A 23,071-nucleotide genomic window follows, 5' to 3' on the forward strand; every position below is an offset into this window, starting at 1 on the left:
AGAGTTTAGGTGCAGCAACGGAAAAGGCCCTGTCTCCGTATGTTTTAAGTGAACATGTACGATAACTAAGTAATTCCGTGATATAAAATGGTGCCATACCATTTAGGGCCCTGTAATTATCAATAAAACTTTAAAAAGAATCCGAAAGTGAACAGGTAACCAATTCAGTTGAATCAATAGAGGGGTGATATGATCAAATTTCTTGGTTAAAGTAACGATACGAGCAGCCGTGTTTTGCACAGACTGCAAACTACTTATCATATGCGTAGGGAGGCCATACAATAGAGTTACAATAGTCTAGTTTTGAACTAACAAATGCATGAACAAGAATTTCCATAGTTTCCTCAGTGAGGTACTTCCTAATTTTAGAAATGTTCCTTAAGTGGTAGTACGATGTTTTGCAGATCTTATTTATATGTTCCACCATATTACAGCATTCGTCAAATATGACACTGAGATTCCTAGCTGAAGATTTGGGGAGTATTTGTTTATCACCAACTGACACATATGAAATGGCAGGCTTTAGGTGGAATTTTGAACTAATTACAATCAGTTCAGTTTTCTCCTGATTGAGCTTTAGCATGTTATTTGTCATCCACCAGTCAATATCTTTGACACATAGCTCAACAGATGACTTAGCTTGAGCGAGGTCAGCAAAGCAGTCAGTTTTAAAAGAAATGTAAAGTTGAGAATCATCAGCATACAAATGGTACTGTAGACTATGAAAATTGATAATATCAGCAATCGGAGATGTATATAATAAATACAGCAAGGGACCTAACACAGATCCTTGAGGCACCCCATGTGCTAAACAACGTTGTGATGACTGACAATCTTAATTTGCACAAACTGTTTGCGAGATTTAAGATATGAATCAAACTAAGCAAGGGCATTACCCTTTATACCAAAACAATGAGAGAGTCTAGATAACAGTATCAAATGGTCAACCGTATCAAAGGCTGAGGACAAGTCAAGTAGAAGGAGTGTAACCGACTTGTTATCATCAACAGCACGCAGTATGTCATTTTGTACTTTTATTAAGGCCATCTCAGTCAAGTGCAAGACCTTGAAGGCAGACTGATACATCACATCAAGATGGTATGTCTTTACATAGTCAGTCAATTGTTCAGCAACGGCTTTCTCAATGATCTTTGAGATTAGTGTCAGATTGGAGATAGAACGAAAATTTGAAAACTGTTTGAAGTCAGCATCAGGTTTCTTCAGGGACGCAGATAAGGCAGCGACTTTCAATGCATCAGGCATTCTGCCAGTTGAGAGAGACAAATTGACAAACTTAGTTATTGTAGGTAGCAACACTGAGAAACAGCCCTTTAGAACCATTGCAGGTAAAGGAACCAAGGCACATGACTTAGAAGAGGGCTTACATGCAAACACCTTTACTTCCTCTTGGAATTTTAGATACATAACCTTTATTTCCTCTGGAATTTTAGAGTGGTTATATAATTTTCTGATATCTTTGAGAATTAAAAACATAAACAAAAGAAAAACAAAGGGAAAAAAATTGAAAATAAATATTATATGTCTTCTTTTCTCATCAAAAGGTCACTACTTGACAAGAAAAGAAAAGAAAAGGCATATTTTTTGATGACTATCTTAAAATTGCAACATTATTGAAAGCAGGCATATGTAGCATATGTACATTATATATATATTGTGGGAGGAAAAAGACAAGTAAACTACAAGTTCATCCCTACAAGCCTGTTTCGTGGTCGCCCCATATTATATTTACATTCTTTAATTGTGATGCGAGGAGTGTCACTTGGCAAAGGTATCCAGGCTTTGTACATGTCTTATAATCAGAAAAAGTACTAGTCCTAATCCATCAGGAAGAGCATACCATTGCTTGGCTTTCATTGCTTGGCAGAAAAATATGAGAAGGAAAGTAGTCTATAGGTGTTAGTTCTAGGCTTTCTAAGAGACAACAAGTGGCTGCCATGCAAATTATAGTTTGTACAGCGAGTAATATACATATTTCTAACATAGGTAGGATACTGACTGAAGAATAAGCTTTAGTAAATTAATGTAATAAGTTTTGAATATGCTTTTTGTACAGCGAAGCTATTTCAACCTTACTATGCAGGGTCCTGTAGCCAGAACTGTAATCTGTTAATATAAATCTAAGTAAACATTTGTTAAGTGCTTCCAGCTCTTCACTGTTATGCATCCCACAAAAATACCATATCAAAGAACAATAATAATAAATGTGCAGCAGAATGAAGGCCTTGTACAAATTTTAAAAGAGATTAAGTATCTCTGGAAGTAATATTGCAAAAAGAATAACATAACTTTAAATCAATTTTTACAATTACAGCAAAGTAGAAAAAGCTTCCCTAAAAATAAACCTTTTTGGGGTAATTGTAGAAAACATTTTTTAATATTCTGATACAGGAAATTGTGTGCCTGGAATAATCCTCATCTATGCGAATATCCTTACAGTTATCCCAGTTGTCAACATTGGGGTCGTAAACTTTCAGACATGGCTTCCTCTCTTCAACTCTCTCTTCATTTCGAAAACGTCCCAGAACAGAAATCTTTCCTCTGAAACTTACTGCGCTTGCTGGGCCTCTTGGGGCAACCATGCTGGGGATGCCAGTCCAAGTGTTTGAAGCTGAGTCATACATTTCACAAGGCTCCCCTACTGTTGAATTAGGTTGTAGTCGTCGAAATATAAACAGTTTTTATTCGATGGATACACCACCAGCATTCTCTCTGCCTGAAAGAATGGAGGGACACTCTTCCCAACCGTTTGTTCTTGGATCAAATCTGTCAAACGTTTTAAGGTACCCACTACCTCCAGTTGCATAAATGTAGCTTTCACAGGCCACTGCACAAACTTTGGATCTTGAATTACTCTGGGGGGGGGGGGGGGGCTACCTCCTGCCATGCTTGGTCTCAAGATTGTATTTTTGAACAGTGTTAACCTCTCCTCCATAATGATTTTTCCCACCGATAACAAACAAGAAACCCTGGAACGTGACCACTGCGAATCCTTGGAGGGCATTTTCAGGAAACTGCACAGTATCCCATTTATTAATTTTTGGGTTGTAACGCATAGACTAGTCTCCCTTGCAGCCCTTTCCGGCGTTGTCACGCAAGCGAAAACTCCCCCACGCTGATTGAGCAGCCGTTGGTGGGGGAGTTTTCGCTTGCGTGACGACGCCGGAAAGGGCTGCAAGGGAGACTATGCACGGACAAGTTCCTCTCCTTCCCCCGTGAGTAATGCTGTGTGTTGCTGTCTACCATGACATACAATTTACCATAACACGCACTTGCACAGTGATAAGAAATTTCACCACATAGTTCCTCGTGTAACCTAAATTCACGCCATTCGTCGCGTGTAGGAAGGTAGCGCAATGATCGGATATTATCAGATGTCCGAGTGTCCCGCCTAAATGCCATAAATATGACACATTCGTGCTTTTTTAGACAACTTCTGGGTGACAAGTAAAAAAAGCATTCTTCTGTTCCACTAAAAGCCATCTTCATAGCATCTAATACTAAAAGCAAGCACTTGGAATCTTCCTTCACCAAGGGGTAATGTAAAATGACTTGGAAAAGATAGTTAGGAGGTACATAAACACATCGAACGTGACGCAGAAAGTCATAAAAATTGTGTTCTCTTTCCTCCCACCTGCTTCAAACCATCTAAGAATTATTTCAAAGACCTGCTCTTCGCCATCTACGATTATTCCATCACTGGAAATCCACTCTTCCACTTGATCAACACTCAAATTAAAAAACCCTTCTGACTTTGTGACCGCTTCAAAGTGAGCATGAATGAGGTCCTTAGTTCCTTTTTTCAATGTTTCACACGGGTACTTTAAAGCTGAATAATATGCAAAAATGCAGTTCGAAACATTCAGTTTTTCCAAAATAAAGGTAGCTGTGTTACACTATGTAATTATCACCTTCGCACTTGCACAGCACGCACAACTATGCAATTCAAATAAGCACGAGCACCGCATTCTGTATAAATTATAGTGATCTTGTAATGAATAAGGAAGTTGTAAATTTCGACATGGATCTGAGCAAACAACAGCTGTAAAATCTTTCAAGCTTGAGATAAAAAAATAATCTCCCGCTGCCAAGAGCTCATAACTGTTGTTTTCATTGACATCGACTTGTCCTGTGTAAACATACTCCAGTACTTCATACTTTCGCTAGTCTGTTTCAGTTTGATCACACCCTCTTTATTTTCTTTCATGTCATTGTTCAAAGTGTTGTAAAAGAACGGACTAGCTGCACACAACACGATTTTGTGACACTTCAAACGTGCTTGATCATCACCCAAACCAACTTCTAGAATCACATCACAAAAGTGTTCGTTTCTTCGCAGGAGATCGAGGCGTTTCATCATTTCCTCACAAAAATCGTGCTTTTCGGACACTGTGACTGGTTCTGCGAGGGAATTCATCTTGGCACAACGCAAAAGTACTAAAAATTGGCCATCGTTACGGTCGCCAATTTACCACTTCAACTTTGTTGATATATCCAAATTATTTCGTTACTCCCACCGACGCAGCCCCAAACAGTTTCTTTCGAAACTATCAGCCTTTATTCATTTGTACTAAAAAGTGGGTTGGTAGTGTGGATAAGAAATTGGAAATACCCGCTGGCACTCAAAGAAGAAGAAGAAGCATAGATAGAGATTGCATTGCATTCAGGCAGGAACGATGCGAAATGAAAACAATTCCAGTCCTTCACGGTCGGTACGTCAACGCGGCACGTACAGCGGGCGCGCCAAATTGACACAGAAAGTCACAGAAAATTACAAGTTTCGGGAAGGTACGTTTTTTATTGGGGGGGAGGAGGTGGGCCGGGGCTTCGGAGGGGAGGGTCATTAGTAAATATTTTACAAATTGGGGAGGGTCAAACCTGTTTGATACGCAGCCGGGGGAGGGTCATAGTTTTTTTTTTTTGGCAAGGAAAAAACTACTCCACGTCGGTTAGTTGACTTTTAATTATTTGTTACCAAACACGCGAAGTGTAAAGAAACCTAAAACTTATATATACAAGAAAAGCTACCAGTCTAAATCAATCTACACCATTTTAAACAGATGTCGAAATATTATGTCTAAAAACTATCTTGTCCCAACTAACGTAAATGTCTCTCTCGACCCGTGCCCGCTTTCGTCCATATTTTGACGTCGGTAATGTTTCCGCGCGGGGCTCTGGTATAAAATTAGTGTCCGGTGACGATTCGTTGCTTGAGCTACTCGGGCTTGAACCGAGAACTCGATCTACCACATCACTTTGCGAGTCAGTTTCCACCTCGGAAAGCGACGAGGTCACTTGTTGCTGTACATTTCTGAGTGGGGGCTTCCGAGGTTGTTGACGCCCCCATTAAATTGTACAGCAAGCTACCAATGTGCGCTTTTATCATTGCGACTTTTTCAGCTTTCTTCACGTTGAAGGTGATCTTGTGATGGGAAAAGTTCAAGGATAGTTCATCCACCCTCAACGACGAAAGCTTATCGGAGAGCCAGTCAATGTCATTGTACTCCCGGTTCAGCCGTTCCATTCGCTCCAGTTTCAGTCTCCTCTTTCTTCTTCTCTTTGCGCATTTTTATCTGGGCAAGGTGCTCAACATACTCCGCTACAAGCTTTTCGGGGACAATGTATTTATCTGAAAACCTTCTAATAGCCTCACTGTCCCACTGACTAGTTCACATTCCTCAAACAATCGCTTAATCTGAGCTCGAGGCTGGAAGTCATCCGGCTCACGGTCATCGGTGGGAGTTGTACCCCAAGAGAGATAATGGAAGTTTGGTAGCTTGCCATAGTCGGGATATGGTCGTCGAGTTGGAAGTGGAGCGCTGGTAGTCTCATCCTTCTCGCAAAATTTACATAGTTTGCCACTTCTCTCTTTACACGGCATTCGCCCATATAGTCAATATAAAGCTCACCTTTCTCACAAAATGCTATTTGAGAACTCAATATATTCGCCCTTTGGGTTCGGGAACCACCCCAGATCTTCATGTTTCCACTTCTCTGGACTTGTACTTTCACTTGTTCCCTCACCCGATGTGCTATCAACAGAGTCAGAGGAGTAGCGGGAAACCTTTTTAGAATGGCGAGTCGGCAAACAGCCACAATAACCACAAGTTGCTCCATCTGACCTCATGAAATCCCGACATTCTCCACAAGCGCATTTCCCTCTTTCTATTCCTCGCACATCCTTGCCATTTTCAAGTTTTCACCGTGCAACGCCACGCAATTAAGGAGGCTCGAAAGGGTTTTCCACAATTAACAGCAAGTGCCAATCAGTAAAAGATATCAGGACTGTCAAAATTATCATCGGGATAATGACTTGACATATCCTTAACACTATGTTAGGGCAATCTTTTAAGGGGGCTCGTCATGCATCATCTGTTGCCATGGCAACAGTACAGTAGTGCTGAAAGACCTTCTAAAACTCAGTTTTTGAAAGATATCTAAGAAACCAAGTCGGTGACCTAGTTTTTTTTTTTCAAATTTATTTAACATCATCACATTCTCTATCTGTATACGTGATATAAAAAAAAACTAACTGGTAGAACTTGAATTATATAGGAAAATGCTGTTTTAAAATGTAAAAAGTTTTCCACTAGATAAATTTTTTTAAAATTTTTTTCAGGAATGCGTAATGATGAAAATAATTTGTACACAAAAAATCAGGGTAGGTCACCGAACTCATTTTCGAGATATTAGTTCATCAATTTAGCAAGCTTTATTTCCGGTTTTTACAATTTTAGCTCACACTTTTATATCCGGTCACGCGCTTTAAACGATACCGCTGACTCCAGGGCTCATTTTCGCGAGGATGAGTCCTTGTCCGCGTGATTAATCGGTGGATGCCCTTAGCGCGGCAAAGATCGTACATCCTGAAGATGCAGTGCTTTCAATAAGATTTGAAATAGGTGGCTACCTCGGTACAACACCCGCCGGAGAGCGACTTGATTGCGACTTAGCGTGGCGACTGCGACTTGAGCGCGGTGAAATATACCCGGCGACTCGCAACAGAATAGCCGCCGGAGCTCCGGCGGGTGCCAGGTCTTATTGAAAGCACTGAAGATGGATTCACATTGTTTCGTGATTTTACACATTCCTGAAAAATAAGTCATCGTTTGAGACTCAGACTGCTTACCGTTACGACAGTTGGAAATGTAAGAACATTCCGGAGAGAATTCTCTTGCGGAATTCGAGATATGATAACAAGTTGATTTTGCAGATGGCGCCAATGCCAGTACAACATTGAGGCCGTTAATGTTGAGTTTCTCGTACAGAGATTGTAGTGTAACATGAGACAAACCAGCATCTGCCAGCTTCTGGACCATGTTTGTCGAAAGATGAAGCTTTCCATCGGACGTCTGGATGGTATCCTGTCGTTGTTCCGAGAAGATGGCTCGATCGAAGGCCTCATTCGGCGATGCACATTTGCCATGATTGACCGTATAATTGTTTGTGTGCAATTTGAAGTGGAGGAGTGAAAACAATTTGGAGTTAAAAGAATTTGCTTTGACGTCTTCCAGATTGTCATGAGCGTCAAACTAAGCGGAAATCAGGGTTTCATATACAACAGTAATTTGTTGATCGTCACAGATTTCGCGAATTTCTATATTTTTCAATGTACTAGAGGTATGAACAAGCCTTGGCTTCAATTTCCTTTTTTTCTCTTTGCCACTGTCATGGCCGTGAACTTTCATTATTCCGTTTTAAATGGAAAGCAAAACAAATTTTGCAATGCTTTCTTAACAAAATGCGAGTTTGCATTTTCGAAGTTATAATTTACAGTTTATCGAGTGAATTATCAACAATCTTTCTCACAAGTTTAAGATGAATATTCTACTTTAATTTTACCGTTTCTGGTTGAATTAGAATTAAAGTCTCATCTACATTTTTACGATCTCTTGTTTACTGAAAGTTATGTTTGTTTTGTTTTTTTTTTTATGGCAACATTTACACTTCTCCATTTCCGTTCATAAAACATACTGTCAATGTTAACCATCCTGGATCCAACAATGATTTCATTTTCCTTTCCATCTTTCGGTGAGTTGTTTAGGAAAGTTCTCGGTCATTTCATTTTATTAGGAATCAAATTCAATGCGAAACAAATCGTAGCACTCAGAGGTATCCACTTAAATTTTTCGCGGAACAAAGTAAGACGTACCGAATACACTCGTCGCGGCTTTATTGATGGGGGTGTTGACTTCACCTTCCTCCTTTAGCTCGTTAAATAAACTTTTTTTGACCACTTTCGGCAAAAGTCCTGCCATCCAAACATTTTCCTACCCACTTTCAAGAAGTAAACTTTCCATTTTTGTTTCTCAAACAGCCAATTCCGCTGGAAAGAATAGAGGTACCCGGCAATTTTGAAACGCTCATGGCGACCATGTTTGTTTACAACTCGGCCGCGGATCTGATCGCGCGCGCCATCGTTTATTTCTCTCGCGAGTAATTTGCTTGCGTGTATCTTGGAATTCATTCTCCGCGCGGTCAAAATAACCCTTTCGAGCCTCCGCTTTGTGCGCAGACACAGTTATGCGAGCAACACTTCCGGTCAGTTATTTTCACTTCCGGTTGTTTTTGTCTTGGAGGATGTCGGGGGAGGGTCAGATCCTTTTTGTTTAGGCATTTATGAAGGGTCATGCATTAATCCAATCTGGAAAGTGGGAGGGCCACGACTTTTTTGGCAAAAAATTTCTAAAATACCCCGGCTCACCCCCCCCCCCCCCGATAAAAAACGTACCTTCCCTTGGATTAACTAGAGACAGAGTCGACATACTTGTATTGCGTCGATGGTGTCTTTGTAAACCTGAAAATAGCTGGAAATATGAATTTATTTGTTTGAATTGTTTAGTTGAAAAATTAATCTGGTGGAAACAACTCGCTGACGAACCAAATACAGATGTGAGATGTCGGTCATGCACAGCTGAGTGAGACTTTTCTTCGTTATGCCTCGATAAAGCACGTACGATCTTTCAAACGGTAAAACTGTCATCAAGTTATATCTAAACACGGCTCCTTGCATTTCTCTAATGAGAATGACTTCAGCGCGGAATGTTCAAAGCATCCGACCGATGTGTGTGGTTGTGCTTGCCATGTTCTCTTCGTTTCAAACAGGTGAGCGGACATGTTATTTCATTCAGTTCTAACTATGACAAGAACTACATAGACAGTTTTTAAGCTTTAAGAAATGAAATGGTTTTAAACAGAGAGTATATAGTGGAGGATTGACCATCCTACTGTGATTATCGTTCGTCATGTTAAACTTTGACCGACATGAGACGATGGAAAGATTTCTGTATATTAAGCGCTGGATGTTGTACTTGAGTAGCATAGTCAGGGCTCGACACTAACGGTAGCCAACTAGCCACGAACTAGTAGAAATTGAGTTTTGGCTAGTGGTTGTCGATTTCCACTAGCCTAGCCGGTTTTGCTAGTAAACAAACTGAAATTGTTGTAACATCTAAGTTGTCACTAGCCACTTGGCTAGTAAGTTGAAAAGTTAGTGTCGACCCCTGAATAGTGTTATAAAGTCAGATGTGAAATCAAGTGAGGCCAGGTCCATATGCTACGATAATTTAGTTTTCCAAGCTTTCGCCGATCTACGGCATCATCATGCCATTGTTTTTGTATATCAATAGTACAAACAGTTTTAGTAACGGCAATAATTTTGGGAGCAAAAGCCAGCTTTCAGCATTAACACAAGATACCCACTAAGAAATACCAGACTCTTTATTGAACCCTGCTATCGCATCAATCATTTTAAAAAATCCTTCATTATGGCTTCAATTAGAAATTCTTAATCCTTCATTATGGCTTCAATTAGAAATTCTTAATTTTTCATTTGATATTTCATAGCATTACCAGTGTAGTTCAGTCTTATGACAGCAATATTGGTTTTTCAATAAACTATTATTATTATTATAATTTTGTGGCCCTTGGAGAGACCTGAAGTTGATGCTTGTTCGTCAGACTTAAATGTGGATTTTACTATAATGTTTTCTGGTGTAAGTGGCTTTTAATTAGAGGCTGGTTAAGGTTCTGAACTGTATTGTCTTATGTTCAGATGTAAAACGATCATACACATACATTCACGTGCTCACTTCCTGTCATCCCAGTCCATCTATTGTTCTAATTTACACATTTTAGTTTAATGTCTCTTAAATTGTCTCCTTTGGAAAATTAGCATGGTTACTCTGTAACATTTCCAAAGTAGTTGTCTTTGGAACTTCTTCCCTTTCACAAGAAGAATTCATTCAAATATAAAAATAAACAACTTAGGTAGGCAATCTTTGGATGAGGTGCTGGCTTGAGAGCTTATAATGTAACAAGCTTGTTTTTCTCTGTGGAGTCAGGTGGTACAGGGTAATTCCTCAAGGCATGTGGATTTAAATTTTTTTGTTTCTCATTAAAAGCTAATGAAACTTATTTATTTTGATTGGCAAAAAATGGTGCTGAATTTGAACAAAATTGTTAGTAGACAGGTTCTTTATAGGTACATCATCAATGTTGAAATGGTAAATTGGCCACCGTAATGATTACAAAAGCTGACGTTTCGAGCGTTAGCCCTTCATATTTGCTCTGACGAAGGGCTACCGCTCGAAACGTCAGCTTTTGTAATCGTTACAGTGGCCAATTTACCATTTCAACTTTGGTGATATTATATCCAAGTTATTTCTTTACCCCCACCGACACAGCCCCTAACAGTTTCTTTAGAAACTATCAGCCTTTATTCTTCATAGGTGCAGTTGTTAGTTTGCACATAAACCACAAAACTTACTATAACTGCAGCTTATGCTGGTACATAAAGTGACCACTGCAGAAATATTGGTAATACTCCAGACAAGATGCTAGTTTATCGCCTGAACATTTTTTGAGTTTTTGACTACACTTAACAATTTGGACCAAGTCTTGTGGAAGAATTGTATAAAATAATATCTTATTAACCAAGCGTGAGGGCCGTATTGGGAGAATATCGGCCCGAGGTCTTGACAGTATGGACCGAGCGTAGCGGGGTCTGTACAAAAAAGACCAAGGTCTGATATTTTTCCAGTACGGTCCCGAGCAAGCTTGGTTAATAAGAGATTTATTATACGACTGAAGTTCAAAGGGACACAAGTGCAGTATCATTCGGGACCATTCGGGACGGTGCCCGGTCCAATACTGAGAGAATATTGGACCGGCAATAAAGCATTTTGATTGGTTGATTTCAGTTATTGGCCCTCTCGCTGCCCGAGTCGTGTAATAATTTTACTTACTAGGCATGTGTTTTTGTTTCACAGGCTTGCCTGTCAATGCTACAAGTTGTTTTATTTTCAAACTAGTAATCATTGAAATGAATGGCACCACTGATATGACAATTGATTGTAACACAACCGATCTAAATGCCAACGTGACATTGTTATTGAACAATGATATATTACCTGTTGGAGGCAGAGTTACACTTCACAAGCAAGTCTTCACTATTCACAACATTACAACAAGCGATTATGGGCAGTATGACTGTGTAACCAGAAGCGGTTCAAGTACCAAGGTTTGGTGCCAGACTACGGTGCCTTTCATTAGAAAAGGTATAACTCTAATTGAAATATGAAGTACTTTTACTCCCAATTTTAAATTAGAAATTACTTCAACCTCAATGTGTACATGTGTTTGAGGTATCCAACTGATTTCTGGGAGGTATGAGTTTGAGCCAATTTTTAAGTCAAACTTTCATTTGAGAATTTTCATTTTTGTGTAGAGGGAAAGGGCAGGGGAGAGAAGTTAGGAATGCATGTCTACCCATCTTGTGAATAATCACTGTTCCAGCAGGTTGTCGAAAAATTGTATGAAATGTTTTTTTTCCAACCTTCATCTGTGGGTTTGTCAAGGATAAAATGCAGCCATTCCTTCCAGTTAAGTAGGTAAGCTGCACTTGGAAAAGGAACTATCCAACTTGTACCAATGAAGATGAAGACTGCCCACTAAGGCAACAAAGGGATATCCTGTATGGCAGTTAATGATTGAGTGTAATATGTCTAAACTAAATTTTGTCTTCAGAGGAACTTGTACGTTATCCAGAAGTGACTCCTGAAGTAAAAGTCATAGGGGCTGGTACAAGCACAAATTTCACCTGCAAAGTCAAGGTTGAAAATAGTTTCCAGAAGTACTTTACCTTAAAGTGGTTTAGAGAAGAGAATGGAACTCATGTAGAAATTCGTCAAGATGACACAATGTACAGGCAAACTGTTGTATCTTACGGGCATTCTGTTCTTACAATTATAAATGCACAGCCTACACCAAGAGAGGGTGTAACATTTAGGTGCCAGGTAACCTACAGGGATACGGCATCTTCCTTCTATCCACGTTTGATAGTAGTTGAAGGTGAGTATCAGTAACAATCATCAGAAATAACATAATTTCATATTCTGACATGCCTATAATGTTATTGCAGTAACGTTTCCATTAAAAATGCAAAATGCAAATTAGAACTAATGAAGCAAATCTGATTTTTTGTAAGAGCAGCTTCAAATCTTCATCATTGATGTGACTGTTGATTGAAAAGCAAGCAGTTTGTAGATCAAGATAGATTTTAGACTTACTGGTAATTTCAATACTTTAGGATATGTTTGTAAACCATTAAGATCATAAGAAGGAGATTATCTTTCCTCATAATAGAACAATACAGTTTTTGTTATATTCTATATACAAGGCTAAAAGATTAGGAAAAAATTAAAATGTTTGAACCAAACGTTTTTGGCTGTTTGCCATCATCACGGTTGAAAATAATGATCGTCTCCACGTACATATATATCTTATGTGATTCCCGATGGGAAAAGTTTGGAGACATAAGGAATAACTTGTTTGTTCAAACTGGGGGGGAGTTATTGGATCATTAGCCCCTTGACGATCCTACACTTGGGGAATGTTTCTGCTGAGGAGAGAACATGCCAAGTGAAAGAATGTGATGGATTTTCTTGCAAGTGTTTTGCAGGTTCAGAGGTGTGAGCAGGATTTGAATGCTCCACAATACGTACTGCTAAATTTCTCACAGTTTCTCAGTGCAGGTTATCCCAAAGGTTTTATTTCGCATACAATCAACAACTTTCTAAACGAGACTGGGTCGGGCAATATGACAGAGTAAACATGTTTGTGTCAGCTCTGCTTTTTGAAGCTTTGCATGGCCACTTCTAACAAACGAAAAACGTGGAAGAATCTTTCAACTTCATCTACGGAAGAAGATCTCTCACCAGACAAAAAAATAAGGTGCACTTCATCTACTAGTTTGGGAACAAGCTGTAAATTAGACGAAATGATGTCCTCATCCAATATGGCGGAGCAGGTTATGCCAAAACTAGATCTCGTATTAGAGAAACCTGGAGCAGTAGAATTCAAACTTGGAAAAGTAGAATCTAAACTTGAAGAACGTGAGAACCATGTTAAATCTGTGGATGCCAGAGTCTGCTCTCTTCAAACCAAGGTTGAATGTCTTGAATCATTTCAGAAGAAAACTGAGAGGACTGTGAACGATATAGAGAATGTGAAGGTGTAGTCTGATCGTCCGGGTGAGTGTAGTCCTGAGAAGGACTGTTGTCGGTGGTAGTGACTGACGTTTTGACAACCTGTGCGGAAGTCATCATCAGAGTCAAGTGAATGATTGTTGTCAGTAGAATGTTCTTATTCCAGTTCGTGTGAAATGATCGGTTGGTTTTGCCGTGATGTTATTGGCTGTAAGACTCAAGTGACGTAAGTCGGTCGTGATTGGTCTGTTTCGATCTGTCGGTAAAGTTAGGTCGTTCTTTTTCGGTCATTTGTGATGTTTATGTCGTGAATGAGTCGTTTGTATGGAGCGGGTAGTTGTTGACATCTGTTTAGGGGAGTCTGTTCTAAGTTAGTAAACCAGCTTTCCAGAGTCAGTCGTTGAAAATAGTCAGTGCTGTAGGTTAGGCATTGCGCAAAGTCCCAGTCAATGTTGTGGTTGGTAAGTCGATGGTGTTCAGCAATGTGATTGCTGACATCACCTTTCCAGACGGGCGACAAGGAAGGAAAAGACTTTGGGATATCACCGGATCTTCCAAAAGAAATCCTGGAGTGCAGAAAGAAGAAGATGAAACTGTTCAAGAAGGCTAAAGAAGATGGTAAGACTGCCTATTTTAGTAGGGCAGAACCTGATAAACTGTTTATCAACGGTGTTCAAATATAGAATTGTAGCTAATACCAAAATTCGGGCCATGTACAAACATTTTTATATGTTCAAATTCAAGCAATGTTTTGCTTCCAAAACTGGATTTTTTTTGTAATCTTATTGTCTCCATGTGTTATGAGAATTGCAAGACCCTGTTTGTTAGTAGCTTATTTAACAGTTTTTGCTGGCTACTTTTTTAATTGTTTAGTTGTATATCGTTCTGTCTTTTTCCTTTTGTGTTCAACCGTAGAAATTAATTTGTTAATTGCTTATTGTACTAGTGTGGGCGGCTTGCACAACACCTATGGCTTGATCTGCATGTTTGAAAGGGCTTTTCATAATATTGATTTCTCTGCTTACTGTATAAATTCTGGCACTGCTTTCATATTTTATGAAACGTAGCTTAAATTTCAAAATGTTATCTTTAAATGTTCGAGGGATTTGTTCTCTCGACAAAAGGAAAGCATTATTTAATTGGCTTGTGAAAGAGAAATCTGATATCATCCTTTTACAAGAAACGCACAGTACTCCAGAAGTTGTTAACTTGTGGAAAGCTCAATGGAGGGGAGATATTTTCTTCAGTCATGGTTCAGAACACAGCAAGGCAGTTATGATTCTTTTCAAGGCAAATTTTGATTACTAAATCAAGGTCCTTCGAGAAGATGAGCAGGGGAGATTTGTTATTTTAAAGTGTCTTATTCAAAGAGAACTGTTTGTTTTGGTAAATATTTATGCACCTAATAAGACCAAAGACCAATGTGTTTTTTTTAAGAAATCCAAAAGAAGCTCTATGATTTAGAATTAGTAGAAAATTGCAAAGTAATTATTGGAGGCGACTTCAATGTCATTCTTGATGCCAATTTGGATGGTTCCAGAGGCAAATCACAAATGAAAGAATCTTGCAAAAAGATTGAGGATCTGTGTTCGTCGTTTGATTTGATTGATATATGGAGAGTCAGAAATCCAGATGACAAAGCATTTTACGTGGAGACAAAAGAACCCAGTCATACAATGCTGTCTAGATTTCTGTCTAATTACCAGTAGTATTCAGGAAGATGTAGAGAATGTAGATATTATTCCGGCAATAAGAACCGATCACTCCGCTATTTCAATGCATATAAATGGGATTGAAGAAACAGGAAAGGGTCCATCTTTTTGGAAATTTAATTCCAGTCTTTAAGAAGATGAAGATTGCATTAAATTAGTAACTGATAGATATAGCATCTGGCTGGAAGAAGGAAAAGATATCCAAGATCCAAGGGTCCTTCGGGACTTTATTAAGTACAAAATCCGCTATGAAACAATTTCCTATAGCAAACAGAAGGCTAAAAATCGAAGGGAGAAACTATCACTTTTGGAACAAAAATTAAAAAAATGCACATTAAAATGCAATGAACAGCCTAACCCAGAAAACATGAGTGAACCTGAAATCCTGCAAACTGAATATGATAGACAAAATGAATATATAGCTCAAGGGGAAATTATGCGATCAAGAATAAATTGGTATGAACACAGAAAAAAGCAGTAAATTTTTTTGAATTTAGAAAATTATAAAAAGAAAAAAGTAGTGTTAGAAAATTAGAGGTCACAAACGATGAATGCATGACTGATCCGAAACAGATAATGATGGAGATCCAAAACTTTTATGGAAGTCTCTACGATACAGGTTTACGTGATTGTGATGGCGTATCAACTGACCTATTCCTTCACAATATTAATACTAAAATGTTGACGGACGAGTGGCGGGAGCTTTTGGACAGCAATATTACTACCAATGAATATTTCAAAGCTTTAAAATCTTTTCAGAAAAACAAAGCACCGGGAAACGATGGTTTGACTGTGGAATTTTACCTTGGCTTTTGGAATCTCATATGGAGGTCCCTTGTCAATGCCTTAAATTTTGCTCATGAACAGGGACAACTATCCAATTCACAGAAACAGGCTATGATTACTTTGATAGAAAAGAAAGACAAAGACAGAAGTTTTATAAAGAATTGGAGACCAATCTTTTTAATTAACGTCGGTGTTAAAATTGCATCCAAAGTAATTGCAAGAAGGCTAGAACAAGTTCTACCTTATTTGATCCACCCTAACCAGAATGGCTGTATTAAAGGGAGATCAATTATGGACGGAGTTTGAACGGTTGAAGATGTACTTGAATTTGCCCAATTTATAAGTTGTTCTGGTATCCTTCTGGCTGTGGATTTTGAGAAAGCATTTGACTCTTTAAATCATACCTTCTTCCTCAAAGTCTTGAAAAACTATAATTTTGGAACATACTTTCTACAGTGGATCAAGATGTTTTATACTTATGTGTCCAGCTGTGTTCTAAACAATGGTATTGCTACTGATCTGTTCCCAGCCAGATGCAGAGTTAGGCAAGGTGACCCCTTGTCACCTTTACTATTCATCCTTGCTCTTGAAATGCTCGCTTGTTGAATTCGTGAAGACAATCAAATTAAAGGTATATTGGTTAAGGAGGAAGAAATCAAACTAACCCTTTCTGCCAATGACATGACTTGTTTCCTTAGAGATACTACGTTATATCACCGTTTAGTGTCGACTCTGGAGTCGTTTTTGAGATTCTCCAACCTCCAAGTTAATAAAGATAAGACTGAAATTTTTGCAATTGGTAGCCATCGTCTTTATCAAAACAATTATGCTCATAAAGTACGGACTTCAATCAAAATTCTAGGAATTGTTTTTGACTATAACGTCTCATCCAGGATGAAAGCGAACTTTGGAGCAATTTTAAAGTCTATTAAAATACATGAAATATGTGGAAATGGAGAGGGCTTACACTTCTGGGAAGGATACAGCTTGTTAAATCATTTATTATTCCTAAAATCTTGAGTAAAGAGTTGTTGATTACAGTCACAGATGAATTAATCAAAGAGGTCAATAGTCTGATGTACCGTTTTATTTGGAAAGGCAATGATAAAATTAAACGCACTGCTCTTATCAAAGATATTGAAGATGGAGGGCTTAAGATGTTGGATATTCAGTCAATGATCCTGGCACAGAGGGTGATGGTATTAAAAAGATTTACAAATAAGGATAATAACAGCTCTTGGAAAATAACATTAAAATTACTTCCTTTCTCAGGTAGGGGGAGAATTTATTCTTAAGTGTAATTTTGATACCAGACAGTTACCTATCTACCTTCCGACCTTTTATAAGGAGTGCCTGAACGCTTGGTCCAGGTTGAGGCGACCTTCGATTCTTTCGTACGAAGATGTAGTTCACCAGGTTATCTGGAACAATAAAAATATTACTGTCCAAAAGATCTCATTTTTTGAAAAACACTTGTTTTCTAAAGGAATTGTTACGATCGGTGATCTCATTTCTGACACTGGAATCTTCTTAAAGGGTGTTAAGGTGTTACATGCAATTTTATCTCCGCTACAATATTTTAAATTAATGAGCGTCATGGATGCCATTCCTCGTGACTGGAGATGTATTATTAGACAAAGCGCTCAACATTCCCCCTCTCATACAGATGACATAATCTATTTGAATTTGGAAAATTCTGAGGTAATGTTAGCAAAAATCACATCCAAATCACTTTAAAAGCAAAAAGCAAATCCCTCCAACTGCACAAAAAAAGTTCAGGGAAAAATTTCCTCAATTTCCGTTCGACTGGAAGAAAATATATGCCTTGCCTTTTACCGTCACAATTGAAACTAAAATTAGAGAATTCCAATATAAAGTATTAAATAACAGTATTTATGAACGAAAGATTGTTTAGGTGGGGATTGGCAAATTCGCCCTCATGTACTTTTTGTAAACAAGAGGTTGAATCCTTCGAACATATCTTTTTCTACTGCAATGTTACCAAGGTTTTCTGGGAAGCTTTCTGTTCTTGGCTTGGTGAATTTCAAGTTAGTTTTCAAACCTGTACAATAATGGATATAATTCTTGAAGCTTTCAATGTGGAAGAGGACTTTACTATTCTAAATCACCTAATACTGACAGCTAAATTTTATATATACAAGTGTAAATTGAATTCTAAAAACCCTTCTCTACAAGATTATAAGACCAAGATCGGGGAGATATACCAGGTAGGAGTGAAGATAGCAACAAACTGGAATAAATTAGCTAAACATTTTCAGAAATGGAATAAGCTTTTGCCACATATCGTTTTGTGGGATGGGTGTCGTCCAAACAGTGTAGAGTAGCATATGAAGTCAATTTTATTGTAAAGCACACAATTTCGCTATATATTATTATTAAGGTACTGTAAGTAATATATGTAAGATATTGAAAAGAGTGTAATATGTTGTTAAGTAATGTAACTGTAGAGTATCGTGTAGGTAGTGGAAGTAATTGATAGTAAGTCATCTGCTGTAATCAAGTCTATTGTAAGCTATACTTTGTGGTGTGTTCCCAGTGAACTATTGTAAGCAACGTACTGTAACTGAGTCCTGTAGTGTATTGTAAGTAGAGTAATGTGTAAAATGCCAAAGAAAATGTAAAGAAATTACAAAAAAAAAAAACTTTCTAAATGACTCATCATAAGATGACAACATCATTCCGAATTTTCTCTTCGAAGATCAAAAGAAAGTTTTTATCAAGCTTCCTTTTTGCGGTAAAAATGAAAAACTCAGTAAGACGTTTGTTGCAAAACTCAACGAGTTCACTAATTTTAATTTCATCTTTGTAATCCTGTGGCAAACAAGGCAAATTAAAAGCCTTTTTAACAACAAAGTCAAAAACACTCATAGATCCAAAGTTGTTTACAAAGGAGATTGTTCTTGTGGCGTTGATTACATTGGCGAAACTGTGAGAAATTTAGCAGTACATATTGCAGAGCATTCAAATCCTGCTCACACCTCTGAACCTGCAAAACACTTGCAAGAAAATCCATCACATTCTTTCACTTGGTGTGTTCTCTCCTCAGCAGAAGCATTCCACAAGTGTAGGATCGTCAAGGGGCTAATGATCCAACAATACCGCCCCAGTTTGAACAAACAAGTTATTTCTTATGTCTCCAAACTTTTCCCGTCGGGAATCGCATAAGATATATATGTATGTGCAGATGGTCATTACTTTCAACCCTGATGATGGCAAGCAACCGAAAACGTTTGGTTCAAACATTTTAATTTTTTCCTAATCTTTTAGCCTTGTAGATAGAATAATATTATACTTTACTAAGCGAACATTATGGACACAGTTTTTGTTGATGGGCAAAAAAATTGTTTGAGCCCAACTTGGACCAAGCTGCAATGCAAGGGTTAAAATGAGATAGAGAATGGCCCAAAACATATGTATGCAGGGAAATTTATAAACTGTATTACTTTTATTATCACTTTGGATAGCATTGAGAAAATAAAAACAGAAAAAAATGACAACTAAACAGTCCAAACAATCACACAAACATGCAGACAGGCTAAAATACATTTAAGCTTGCAAAATGTACCACAATACCTGAAGTAGGGATAATAGCTTGTAATGCATTAACTAAAGGCTTCTTGCATTTTTCTTTGAGACAAGTAGGGTTGCATATATGAAATAAGAATGGAGACTTCTAGAGTTGCTAATGGTATAAAATTAATGTAACAGGAAGTGGTAGCTTGGAAATTGTGAATGGTAAACTTTTTTCTGTGTTGCTTTGCCAACAGATTTTCCACCCAACATAACTGAGTTAAAGGAATCAGTCATTGTCAAGGAGAAAGACATGTTGTCACAACATTGTACAGCACGCAGCTTCCCTTTGTCTAATATCACTTGGATTCATAATGGAACAGAGCTGTTGGTAGGGAATCACTACATAGTGCTGCAAAATATCAATGAGCAATGGCTTACCTCAACAAGCTATCTTATCATAAAGAGTACAAGCTTTCCAAGAGACAATGGAACTTACACCTGTGTGGCAAAAAACGGCAACAGTTCCGATGAAAAAAACATGGAAGTTTCCATTGACAGTATGTGTCATCGCAGTTAGCTTTTCATTTTATTATTTCATTTAATTTGTCTTTTTATTCTCATCACATGTCTGCATGATATGGTATTGATACTGTGTGTAGAAATTCTGTCTTGGTCACTCGTGGGGGTGCAAGGGTTAAGGTGCATCTCCAGAAGCAGCGATTTGACTGTTACTCTCTAACTTTTAACATACTGAATCCATTTTGTAAGCACACAAACTGCAAATGAATGGGTTAATTTCCAGATGATGCAACTGTGTGTAAGCCATTTAAAAGGTTTATTTAGGGTGCTGTTATTGTTATATTTCAGCACAGTCAGTTGCTTAATGATAACTTGTTATTTTCTTCCAGCTGTACCCTTTTTGGATAAGTCACAGTCACTCTGGACAAATAGAACAATCTACTGTCAGGTCAGTCGATCCAATCCACTGCCAACTTTCAAGTGGCAGTATCAACGTGACCCATGTTTGAACTTCAATCCAGAATGTAAACCAGACAAGAGCAGATGGAGTGACCTTCCTGCTAGCTTTGCCGTTTCCCCACCTAGTGACGATGCCACTAGAAGGAGTACAGTTGCAATTCCAAAAGACACTAAGTCGGGATTTTTTAGATGTAAGGCAACCAATAGGGAAGGGAGTGCTGAAAATGTGATGAAATTCTTTGTTAGTGGTGAGTTATGAGTTATCCACAACAGATGATTATTATTGCAGAATATGATAAAATGCTACCAAATTATTTGCATCATACTGAATCCAAACTTCTTTGAAATTCATAATGTGGAATTCTTGAATATATGGAAATCCGCAAAATGATTAGTTTTCTAGAATAAAGCTTGTTTTGGTTGGAAAGTAATGAATTGGGTCTGGTGAAGGAATGTGAAGAGTCTAGAATTTGTTTTACTTTTTTGGATTAAAGGGCCTCAAACATATTTTAAGACTGAAATTGATGTTAGCAAGTCAAATTTAATGCTAAGTTTTGTCTTGACCAACTGTATTGCTGAATTTCAAGAGCCTTCTCACCCAAACTTATTATAAACTCTTGCAGATTATAACATGTACAAGGTAGATATCCCTTAAATGTTTATTTCTATTAATATGTTTGCAGTGAGTGTTAGGCTACAATTTGAGACCTAACTATATCAAAAGAAGTATTGAGTATTGCATAAAAATGTGCTTGAATTCTGTAATAACTATTCTTTGTGAACTACGTGTACTTTCCACAGGTACTAATTCTGCCAGAATCACAATGACAACAAAAGAGTACGATGAAGAAGGGGTGTTGAATATGAGTTGTGTAATGACTTGCAAAGGTAAAATGTCAGGCTGGTACAAAGATGGTAGAGAGCTGTTGGCAGCTACTGATCCAAGAATTAATATAACATCTGGGACTGAGAGTGGCTTGACATGGACAAATCTAGTGGTGAAAAAACTCACTGCCAATGATTCTGGAGTGTACATTTGTGCAGCTACTGACTGCCAAAGTAGACGTTTGAATGTGTCAGAGGATATCAAAGTCAACAGTAAGTAAACAGTTTGTTTTTGAGGGCCTTAGAACCAAACCTTTACTGTTTACTGTGTTTCCATGATTATGCCATTGTGTTGTGATGATATTATCATGGGAACTTTTCATGTCTTATTTGTAGTAAAGGAAATGATATGTTATTTTGAAATAACTTCCCCAACTGATAAGTTTCTCTTCAACCTTTTTGATGGATATTGTGTTGATATTTAATATGAGAATTGATATGTGTAAACTAATTCTTCAGAGGGGAAGGGTTAAAACAGAAGATGTGCAGGTGTGACAATTTTTGCTACCTTAAACCATTTCACTCCCAAGATCTCCTTAGTAATTCTCCTTACTCTCTGCCATACAATTCTTGTGATGTTAGTTTGGAGAATTTGGTATTGGATCCACTGAATGCCCCTGATTTTCTTTATTTTCAGCACTTGTCTGCATGATATTGTATTGATACTGGAAGGAGTAATTCTGTCTTGTCCACTTATGGGAGTTGATCTGTTAACAGCAAATTGCTTCACAAGTGGAATTTTCCTTTAAAAACAGTACAGTAAATTAATAGTTTTGCCCATCCATGTTGCTGATTTGTTTATTCTGATTGCCTATTGCATTTGTGTTATTCTCTTTTCAGAGGTATTTCCACCAACTATACTCAACTTTAAAAATCAGACAGCCTACAATCAAATCAGTACTGAATTATTCTGTAACATTTCTGCTCATCCAATGCCAAGTCAGGTACATTGGTTTAAAGCTGGTCTGCCCCTTGAAGATCAAATTGAAATCTTGAACAGACTATCATCCTCAGGTTGTGAAACTCATTCTCCTGGTTTTTATCGCACAAATGGTGTTGTTGGAAAACTGATAATTTGTAAGCCTGCAGACTTACTTCATACGGGATTCTACACTTGCAATGTGGCCAATAGGAAAGGGGAGATTAATGCCACTGCCTTTCTTAATGTATTGGGTAAGTGAACAAAGGGTCCTAGAGGCCGTGGGGTCAGATAATGTTGTTATTTCATGACTCACTTGACAAAGGAAAAGTTAGACAATCAGTAACAAATTGATTTGGTGGTTAGTGTGGAATTTCATTAATTACTTAGAAGTGAAGCTGTGATTTTATACTTGGCAAGTCATAATTGAAAGTTCAACTGTGAACTGGTCAGTTGAATGTTGAAAAGTATTCAGAGAGGAAGAGGTAGGGACTAGGTGGAGAAGTGAGGTGAAAGGAGGGAAGGGAACTGAAAGGAGGGAAGGAGAGGGGAGGGGAGAGAAGGAGATGGAAGGAGCTGGGAGGAGAGGGAGGGGGCTGGGAGGTGAGGGAAGGGAGGAGAGGGAAGGGAAGGAGCTGGGAAGAGAAAGGAAAGGAAAGGGAGGAGAGGGAAGAGAAGAGACTGGGAGGAGAGGGAAGGGACGTTTAAGGAAGGAAAGGACTGCAAGAGAACAATATGCGTCTAAAGTCCTT

The 23,071-nt window shown here is 38.2% G+C and overlaps 1 protein-coding gene and 2 pseudogenes across 3 annotated transcripts in view; 1 reads left to right on the top strand and 2 right to left on the bottom strand.

The window, feature by feature from the left end:
* Positions 1-1,369: 1,369 nt before the first annotated feature.
* Positions 1,370-4,835, bottom strand: LOC148724252 (kelch-like protein 38; annotated as a pseudogene).
* Positions 4,836-4,914: 79 nt separating this feature from the next.
* On the bottom strand, positions 4,915-6,535 carry LOC148724253 (uncharacterized; annotated as a pseudogene).
* A 2,195-nt stretch (positions 6,536-8,730) lies between these two features.
* Positions 8,731-23,071, top strand: part of LOC111344793 (fibroblast growth factor receptor 2) — a 42,373-nt gene continuing 28,032 nt past the window's right edge. The window contains exons 1-7 of one of the 3 annotated variants that reach the window (XM_088733896.1): positions 8,731-9,123; positions 11,289-11,576; positions 12,046-12,369; positions 19,792-20,094; positions 20,446-20,763; positions 21,317-21,613; positions 22,241-22,573. In XM_088733896.1, the coding sequence (XP_088590022.1) occupies positions 9,039-9,123; positions 11,289-11,576; positions 12,046-12,369; positions 19,792-20,094; positions 20,446-20,763; positions 21,317-21,613; positions 22,241-22,573 (1,948 nt within the window). In that variant the 5' untranslated portion in view covers positions 8,731-9,038. Of the gene's footprint in view, positions 9,124-11,288; positions 11,577-12,045; positions 12,370-12,954; positions 14,124-19,791; positions 20,095-20,445; positions 20,764-21,316; positions 21,614-22,240; positions 22,574-23,071 lie in introns of those variants that run through there. The other 2 variants (XM_088733895.1, XM_088733897.1) reach the window with 2 other exon arrangements.

This window comes from Stylophora pistillata, chromosome 9, assembly GCF_964205215.1.
Source record: "Stylophora pistillata chromosome 9, jaStyPist1.2, whole genome shotgun sequence".
Taxonomy (NCBI): domain Eukaryota; kingdom Metazoa; phylum Cnidaria; class Anthozoa; order Scleractinia; family Pocilloporidae; genus Stylophora; species Stylophora pistillata.